General features: G+C 54.2%; 1 protein-coding gene across 1 annotated transcript; it reads left to right on the top strand.

The window, feature by feature from the left end:
* Window positions 2,710-7,960, top strand: LYPD3 (LY6/PLAUR domain containing 3). The gene is made up of 5 exons (XM_003481875.4): window positions 2,710-4,062; window positions 4,615-4,746; window positions 5,527-5,697; window positions 5,933-6,094; window positions 6,918-7,960. Exons 1-5 carry the CDS (start codon window positions 3,978-3,980, stop codon window positions 7,406-7,408), a joined length of 1,041 nt encoding a protein of 346 aa, XP_003481923.1. The 5' UTR covers window positions 2,710-3,977; the 3' UTR covers window positions 7,409-7,960.

Raw genomic sequence — 9,337 nt, 5'->3', positions numbered from 1 at the left:
GGAAGCTCTCCCGGATCTCTGGCAGGCCTCCAGAGTCCCCTAGGCACCTCAACCACAGCCCTGACCACTTCCTGTGTGGAACGGGTCTTTTCCTCCCTTAAACCTTTCTGGAACTAGGCATTCACTATCTCTTGCTCCCACCTCTTCAGGACCTAGGTGTCTGGCCCCAGGATTCCTCGAAGATCTAGATCTGCTCCTGAGTCCCAGGAAGGCAAACACCCTTCAATCCCCAGGCCCTTGGGGACCCCAGGTCTTCTTTGGCCTCTGCCTCCAGGTGTGAGACATCTGGATTCTTGGATCGTTTCATCCCTCAGCTCCTCTGCAAACTGGGTGCACCTACCGGGGCCAGCTTCACAGGCATGTGACTAGTGTAGTTGACAGGTCCCCATGCTCGGAAGAACCCTATTGAGTTTAGTCATCTGTGATTTCTATCTGGAAATTTTTTTTTTTTTTTTTTTTTTTGGTCACCCCATGGCACCTGGAGTTCCCAGGCCAGGGATCACATCTGAGCTGCAGTCTCAACCCATGCTGTGCCAGGCCGGGGATTGAACCTGTGTCCCAGTGCCTCAGAGATGCTGCCAATCCTTTTGCACACACAGTGGGAACTCCCATCTGGAAATTCCTAATTTTGTGTTTGAATTTGTGTTTTGTTAAGTCTGAAGGGACATGGAGCTTGAGCTGGGGGGATTGGGGCCTTGGCTCAAATAAGATCCCACACCTGCCATCTCCCACTCCCCCAGGACTGGTTCTGTCTGCCTTCCCCTCCCTGCTCCTGCCCTATGACCTCTGCCATCCTCTGGCCCTGGCAGGGCCTGGGTGATGATAGGAAAGTCAGGCATTTGTGCCTCATGGCATCTCAGGTGGGGCATGGAGGGGGCAGATGATGGAAGGGGAACCCAACAACCAGGTTGCTTCGGTTGTGGGGCATGGTCACCTGCGGGGGTCTGTGCTCACCCCACGAGTGTCCCTGCGGCCAAGGGAACATAACATTACACACCGTAAGGGCTCAAGCCCTAACCCCACCCCTGCTCTGACAACCCAGACAGAGTAGGTCTGAGCCAGGCTGAGAACGTCACTGGGCTAAGAGCCTGCCTTCCCCCAGGGGACAGGAAGCCTATAGTGACTATAGCTCCAGGTTTCTCTGAGGCCCTGACTTCCAGGTCGGGGGACCTGGTGCCTCCATACTAACCCCACTGTTTGTCTATCTGGGGAACCAATTCTAAATCTCTTTGCAGTGACCCCTATGGAGAGGAGCTGGGGAGAGTCCCAGAGTAGGTGTAAGTAGAGGCCCCACATTCAAACCGCCCTCTGCTCTCTGGTCCCTGGCAGCAGGGAGTGGGGGTGGGCAGGGAGTGGGGGTGGGGGGAGCGCGTCAGTGCCGGGATCTGGGCAGGCCTGAGCAAGAGGAGACTCCCCACCCTGGGTCCCACTCCCTCCCAAGACGCCAGCTCTTCTGGTCTGGCCAGTTGGGGTTCCTCCCTGAAACTCTCCCACGCACCTGGGGCCTGCCGGGCTCCTGAGCTAACGATAATAATAGTATTGTCACTCCCTCCCTCAGGAGAGAGGGGTTTTCAGACCTATTTGGCAAAGGAGGCAGCTGAAGCTCAGAGAGGGAGATGGAGTTGCTTGAGGTCCCCCAGTAAGAGGATGACACAGGCAGTATCAAAATTTCTGCCCTATCTGCCTTTGACACTTTGCCCACTGCTTCACTCCACCGTGAAAGACCCTCCTTCCTTTATTATAAAGCAGACACCTCAGAGGCTCAGAGAGGTGAAGACACTTAGGCAGGGTCACACAGCAAACCCTAAATGGGGCTGGGATTCCAGGGCTGGGAGGCAAGGAGGCAGGGGGCAGTGCTGAATGACTTCACAATCAGTCACTGACTTTCTCTCTCTGAGCTTCAGCATGATGCCAAGTGACCCAGCCTCAGTGACTGAGGTGCTAGTCATTGCTGAGAACTGGGGTGCCCCACAGGGTCCGGCCAACGATAGAATCTTTATGAACATATTCACGGGCAAGGAGAACAGACTCACGGTTACCAAGGAGGAGGGGTTGGGGGAGGGATGGCGTGGGAGGCCGGGGCTGGCAGATGTGAGCTATGATACACGGAGGCGATAAACAACGAGGGCCTACTGCAGAGCACGGGGAGCTATAGTCAGGGTCTGGTGATAAAACATAGCGGAAAAGAATATGAAAAAGTGTATATATATGTATAACTGAGTCACTTTGCTGTACAGTGGAGAGGAACACATTGTAAATCAACTATACTTCAAGAATAAAAACAAATCTTTATGAACACAGCTGCTATTTTTCCTGCCATAGGTCAATTTTTATCTATGAGTCAGGAGAAAGGAAGCAAGGGTAAATCTGTCTCTTAAATAATAATATCATAAAAATCATATATAATATAAGCAGTCACTTACACTAGCCAGGAGTGAGGATGCTTAGTCATTTCGTGTTTTGCACAGTGTTCTCTTTGTTTCTGTGTTCAGACATGGGAGGCCATGGTCCTGATGGTGTCTCCACTGTGGTCACAGTGTGGCCCCATTTTTTTTCGATCTTTTTAGGGCCGCACATGGGGCATATGGAGGTTCCCAGGCTAGGGGTTGAATTGGAGCTGCAGCTGCCGGCCTACACCATGGCCACAGCAACGCCAGATAGGAGCCTCATCTGCGACCTACACAGCTCATAGCAACACCGGATCCTTAGCCTACTGAGCAAGGCCAGGGATTGAACCCCCATCTTCCTGGATACTAGTTGGGTTCGTTACCTGAGCCACAATGGGAACTTCCTGTGATTCTCTGTCTATTTGTACACGCAGGTAACTACTGCCCAGATGAAGACAGTGGGGGCTCCTTACTATTGCTCCTCTGGGCCAGTGCTCTTTGCAGTCACCATTTTGATTTCCATGGCCACTGATTAGCTTGTCTGTCCTAGAACTTCATAGAAATGCAGTCACATGGTATGTTTTATTTATTTAAGTCTTCTTGAGTGCAACACGAAGTTGTTGAGATTCATATTGCTGTGCAGGCCAGAGGCTGGCCTGTTTTCATGGCTGTGTAATTGCATGAGATTAGTGAATCACTCTTCCTTCTTCCATGCATTTCTTGATAATTTTGGCCTCATTTGCCAGACTGATAGATTAAACCAGCAAATCTGATTGTGTCCTCCAGCTGGTTGAGACCCCTTGAAACATTCTCCATCTTTCTCAGAATTCATTCAAATCTCTCCTCGGGGCCTATAATGCCCTGCCGGTCTGGCCTGCGCCTGGCTCTTCTGCCTCAGTTTGCACCCCCCCCCCTTCTGCGCTCTCCTCTCTGTGTCTGAATGGTGCTGTTTCTCATCCGTCTTTGCATGTGCTTCTCCTTCTGCTCTGCTGTGTGCTCTGCCTCCACCCTCACCTGCTTCACTGGCTGAACCTCCGATTCATTGAGATTGTGAGGCCACTTGATTTACAGCCTCAGGGAGGCTCCACCAGCCCCACTTCTAGCTTCCACACTTTGTAGCTCCCTACACTTCTTCCTTCATTGTCCTTGCTGTAAATAACAATTTGTCAGATGATGTGATTGATACCTGTCGCCCCCATAAGACTGTGAGCTCTGTGAGGACAGGCACTGGTTCTTCCTCTCCAGCATCAGCCGGCCCAAAACCTGCATCTCATTCCATATTTACTAAATGCTGAGGGTTGGGCAGACCCTCTCCCTGAGCCTCGGCGCTCTCCCCTCCACCCCTCAAAGACACAGACTTTCTCCTGGGAACTGCCACAGAAGCTTGACGCCCTGCCCTTTCCCTCCTTGGCAACTGTGGGTGACGCACCCAGGGGCGGGTGTCTCGCCCCATGGCTGACGCTGATTTGGCCCAGTTGAGCAAGGCCATGGTTGCCCCGGGGGGAGGTTACTCATCCTGGGCTCAGGTAAGAGGGCCCAGGTTGGGAGGCGGCACACCTAGGGGGGAAGCCGAGAGAGCAGGACCGAACCATGGACCCTGCCGGGAAAGCAGGCGCTGGGGCAGTGATCTGGACTACAGGCTGGCTGCTGCTGCTACCGCTGCTGCTTGCAGAAGGTGAGTCTGCTGCTGGAAGGGGGCCGGGAGGATAGAGTGGGAAGCTCAAGGGTGGAGGGTTCCCTCATCCCCTGCAGAGAGGGCTGTGGGAAGGAGCTCCCATCCTGAGCACAGGGCGCTGTGGGAAAAGATCTTCTTCCATCTGCAGCAGTGGGAAAGCTGACCTGCCTCGTCAGAAGGGGCTGTGGGAAGGGTTCCCTCACTGAGCCCACTTGAATGTGGGTAAAACTCTCCCATCCTGAGTGGAGAACTGCAGGAAGGAGTGTCTCCCCCCCACACACCTCCCCCCGCCCCATCCACGGCAGACATCCTTCACCTTGGTCTTAAGGGCCGTGGGAAAGATGCTCCCGCTGTTGCATAGGGAGCTTGAAGGGAAGGGACACAATTTCTCCCATGGCCTCAGACCTGGGGAGAGGTTTTCTTTACTCCCGCCCTGGAAAAGGGTGTGCAGTAGGGTTGCATAGGGACACAGGAAGTGGGAAGGACTACTTCCCTTTTGAGGGAAGAGGCTTCAGTAGGGATCGCTCAGTTCTACCTGTCCCCAACCCCTAGGAGCGCAGGCCCTGGAGTGCTACAGCTGCGTGCAGAAAGCAGATGACGGATGCTCTCCGCAGAAGATGAAGACGGTGAAGTGCGCGCCGGGCGTGCAAGTCTGCACAGAGGCCGTCGGAGCGGTGGAAACTAGTGAGTGGGGCCTCGGGGGTCCCCTGCTTTACCCCTTCAAGAACCTCCACCCGGGCCCCACCTCCTTATGGTCCACCCCTCCCTCTGAATTTGGCCACACCCCCTTCAACACCACCCTATTCTTCCAGCCTGGCCTGGGTCCTTCAGCACGACCGCGCCATTAGGGTTTAGAGGGGTGCGGACTGAGACTTGCGGATGGGTGGGGTGAACTGGGAGAACTGGCAACTCGTCTCCTTCCAGGGCACACCCTATCCATTTCCCCGGCACCACTGAGATCTTCCTACCCACTTCTGTCCCTGCCAGTATCCTCCCCACCCCAACTCAGCCTCTCCCATCCAGCGGGGCCCTTGGTGATGGATATCCCTCTAGAGGTCATCTCCTGCGGTCCCTGGGTTGAGGCTCATCCCCTCTGACCCGCTGCTATCTGAGGCCACAGCTCCTAGGAGGCCCATCTGTCTCTGATCCTGTGCCTTTTTTATCAGTCTCAGTTCCTTCTGATGTTGTTTTCTGCAGTTCTGATCCTCTACGGTCGTGCCCCTTGTGTCCTCGCTCCACTCTTGGCCCTCCGCTGTCAATTGTGTTGAGTGTCTGTCAGCCTGTCTGTCCCCTCGGACTCAGCTCTTTGAGGTTTCGCCCCTCGGACTTTGGTTCTTTGCTTTCAGATAGCATCTCTCTGAGCCCTCCGCCCTGCCACCCTGACCTATCTATCCTCTGGTACGGGCCTATTGGAGGCGGCTCCCAGAGGCCTGCCCCTCTAATCCAGCCCCCTCCCTTCTGCAGTCCACGGGCAATTCTCGGTGGCTGTGCGGGGCTGCGGTTCGGGCCTCCCCGGCAAGAATGACCGCGGACTGGACCTTTACGGGCTCCTGGCCTTCATCCAGCTGCAGCAGTGCTCCCAGGACCGCTGCAATGCCAAGCTCAACCTAACCTCGCGAGGGCTCAACCCCGCAGGTCGGTGGGGGCGGGGCCCTAGACCCGGGGCGGGGCCACCTCTGGGCGGAGTGGCTGGGGGCCGCCACCAGCTGGAGGCGGGAGATCTCCGCACGGGCTGGGGGCGGGGCCACGCCCTGGGGCGGGGCCGCGAGGCCGAGTGTCCGTCGAGGGGTGAAGACAGGGCGGAAGGGACCCCCGAGCTGTGCTTCCTGAGCACCGTCGACCCCTCCCTTGCTCCCCGCTCCCCTCGCAGGCAATGAGAGTGCCTACGGCCCCAACGGCGTCGAGTGCTACAGCTGCGTGGGGCTGAGCCGCGAGGCGTGCCAGGGAACGGCGCCGCCCGTCGTGAGGTGCTACAACGCCAGCGACCACGTCTACAAGGGCTGTTTCGACGGCAACGTCACCTTGACGGCAGGTGAGCGAGCTTTGGCGTACCGGGCCTGCACGGGTTGCGGTGGCTTTTCTGAGGCCTCAATGGAGGGTGGGTAGCAGCCGTTTGCCGAGAGGGTTCCTCCACCTCCAGCGCATTGTGGAAACTGGAGGCCTAAGTTCTTGTCCTAGAGCATCATGAGAACTGCCGTCCTAGCCCCAGTTTAACTCGGGAATAGGAATGCTTTTGTCCTCGAGTTTTGGGAGAAATACGTTTTCGCAGAGGCCTGCAGAATGGGCGGATGTGCATTGGGAAATGTGTTTAAGCCTCCAAGCTTCTGCCCAGGCAGCGTGGGGAATCATTCTGACTCCTAGAGGCTCAAGGGGTTAGGGTCCCCACTTGTCCCAAAATATTAGGAGAGATGTGGTGCTGGTCTCTTGTCTCAGGGAACCATGGGAGATGGTCTTCAAATCCCATCCTTTGCCAATTGTATTGTGGGAGATGTAGTTCTGACTGGATTCTGGTGGGGTGGGAGAAGGGAGAGGGGAGGCCATGATCTGTTTTGCCTGTGAGGGGTGTTGTATCCCATTGCAAACCTTTCTTCCAAGGCATTGTGGGACTTGTACTTCGGCCTACACATTTTTCCCCCTCCCAAACTACTCTGGGAAATGGAGTCCACTATATGTCAAAGACAGTGGGATGGTGTTTCTCCAAGTGGGGCCTGAATTGAGACTTTTGGGTTAATGTATCCAGAGTCCTTCGGTCCCTGTTTTGGGAATTCTTGTCCTTGTTTCACCCCTAAGTTTCATTCTGGCTGTACCTACCCCATCCCTCCAACCACGGTCATACCTGTGTCTCCCCCCTGCAGCTAATGTGACTGTGTCCTTGCCTGTCCGGGGCTGCGTCCAGGATGAGTTCTGCACCCGGGATTCCGTGACAGGCCCCGGGTTCACGCTCAGCGGCTCCTGCTGCCAGGGGTCCCGTTGTAACTCGGACCTCCGCAACAAGACCTACTTCTCCCCTCGATTGCCGCCCCTCGTCCTGCTGCCCCCTCCTCCGTCCACCACTCTGGCCCCAACCACTTCTGTCACTACTTCCACCCCGGCCCCAACCACCTTCACCTCCACCTCCAAACCCACTCCAGCTCGGACCAGCCAGATTCCACAAAAGGTTGAAACTGAAAACTCCCAGGAAACAGAATCTAGCTTGGTTGGAGGTGCTGGTGGCCACCAGGACCGTAGAAATATGGGGCAGTATCCTACCAAAAATGAGCCTCATTATAATAATAAAGGCTCTGCCGCTCCCTCTGCGGGGTTGGCGGCTCTTCTGTTGGCTGCAGCTGTTGGTATCCTACTATGAGCTTCTCCACCTCTTGCCCCACTTCCTTGGCCCAGGGTACTGTCTCTTGCCATTACTCCCTTTCCCACCCCTGGACTGGGCTGGCCCAGCCCCTGTTCTCCCAGTCTCCCCCGGACCCCCAGCTTCCGCTGCACTGGTTTGCGGCTTCGAGACAAAGTCACCGTTGTATATATATATATATCCTGCCAGGGTGTTCTAGCGTTTTGAGGGCAGCAATGGTATCTCCCTCATCTTTGTCTCTCCCTGGTCTCCTCGTGGTGCCTAGGACAGAGGAAGGTCAGAGCTGGCCCAGGGAAGGTGGAGGAGACAAGGATAAGCTTCCTGTTCGCTGTCTCACAGCCAACCTGGAAAAGGAGGGGGCGGGTGGTGGCGGAATGGCTCCCTCTTCTGACGGTTCTGCCCCCACCCCTCCTTCCTTGTGGGAATCATTTTGGCGCCTTTGTCTTCTTTTCCAGACTGTGAGCTCCTCAAGGGCAGGGACCCATGCCTTATGCCTTGGTGTGGTCAGTGTCTGGCACAGAAAGGCTTCAATAAAAGTTTAATTACTTTGTATAGTGTTTTAAAGGAGTTATTTCTACTTCAGCCGCTTACACTAACCTCCTGAAGCTGAGCAGAGTGGGAATGTCAAAATAGAGAAACTGAGGTCCAGAGTCACAGCCCTGGGGGAAGTCAGGTTTGATCTCCTTTCATCTCCTGAAGTTTATACCCACTGTTGGGTGATCCCACTGGTGAGGGGGAGAGCGGGTGAGGCCATCGAGCAGGGTGGAGGGTGAGGGGACTTTCAGTAAGGCTTGGGAACAGATGAGAGCTTTGTTTCATGGCTTTGTACACTGTCCTCAGGCCCCACCCACCTTGGCACTCTGTGCTTTCTTAAGAATCATTCAGTGGCTCAGCCACCACTGGGGCTGAGCCAAAGAGCTGGCGGGTGCTGCTGTCAGTCTTTGCTTCCTGTTGGGAACTTGGGGCCTGAGCCCCACCACCATCTCCTCCAATCAGATGAAGGCTTGGAGGTTCAGGAAGGAAAAGCCAAGCTTAGGAAGAAGAGGCGTTGGTAGGCTTCGGGCCTGCTGGATGGAGGGGGAGCAGGTGTGGGGAATAGCTGAGATAATAATGGTAATTGCCGACACTGCTATTTTTTAAACAGATTTATTGAAGTATAGTTGATTGACAATGCTGGGTTAATTCCTGCTCTATACCAAAGAGATTCAGTTTATATATATATTCTTTTTCTCATTCTTTTCCATTATGGTTTATCACAGGACATTGAATATAATTCCATGTGCTCTGCAGTAGAACTTTGTTGTTTATCCATCTTATGTATATTAGTTTGCCTTTGCTAATCCCAAACTCCCACTCCATCCCTCCCCAACCGCCCTCCCACTTGGCAACCACGGATCCGCTCTCTGTCTGAGATGCTGTTTTTCTTTCATAGATATCTGCTTTACTGTTAATACTAGAGAATAGTGTGAGGTAATAGTGAAATAGTGGGAAATAGTGATGATAGGAACACAATAGGGAATAAGAGCCTGAGCAACAAACAAGTATCTGTAATAGTAACTATAGTTACAGGAATGTTAGTCATTGAACAGTTTTACCAGAAGTTCCCCCTTTGGTGCAGCGGGGTTGGTGGTGTCTCTGCAGTGCCAAGGTTGAACGTTTGACCCCTGGCCTGACACAGTGGGTTGAAGGATCCAGTATTGCCACAGCTGCAGTGTAGGTCGAAACTGCGGCTTGGATCTGATCCCTGGCCCGGGAACTCCATATGGTGGGGGCAAAAAGAATAAAAAAAGTCTTACCAGATGCTAGGCTTGTGCTAAGGTTGTTTGCATCCATCCTTTCATTTAATTTTCCATATAAACTCTCAGATGGGATGATTGGCTAAACCCCAGGCTCAAACGATAAAAGTAATTTAACCCACAGCAAGTAATA

The sequence above is a fragment of the Sus scrofa genome, chromosome 6 (assembly GCF_000003025.6).
Source record: "Sus scrofa isolate TJ Tabasco breed Duroc chromosome 6, Sscrofa11.1, whole genome shotgun sequence".
In the NCBI taxonomy this organism is placed as follows: Eukaryota; Metazoa; Chordata; class Mammalia; order Artiodactyla; family Suidae; genus Sus; species Sus scrofa.
This window is presented reverse-complemented; position numbering and strand designations above follow the sequence as displayed.

Coding starts and splice junctions, on each gene's coding strand:
- LYPD3 (XM_003481875.4), top strand. CDS start 3,978: ATGGACCCTGCCGGGAAAGCAGGCGCTGGGGCAGTGATCTGGACTACA. Junction 4,747..5,526: donor CGTCGGAGCGGTGGAAACTA/GTGAGTGGGGCC, acceptor TCCCTTCTGCAG/TCCACGGGCAATTCTCGGTG. Junction 5,698..5,932: donor GCGAGGGCTCAACCCCGCAG/GTCGGTGGGGGC, acceptor CTCCCCTCGCAG/GCAATGAGAGTGCCTACGGC.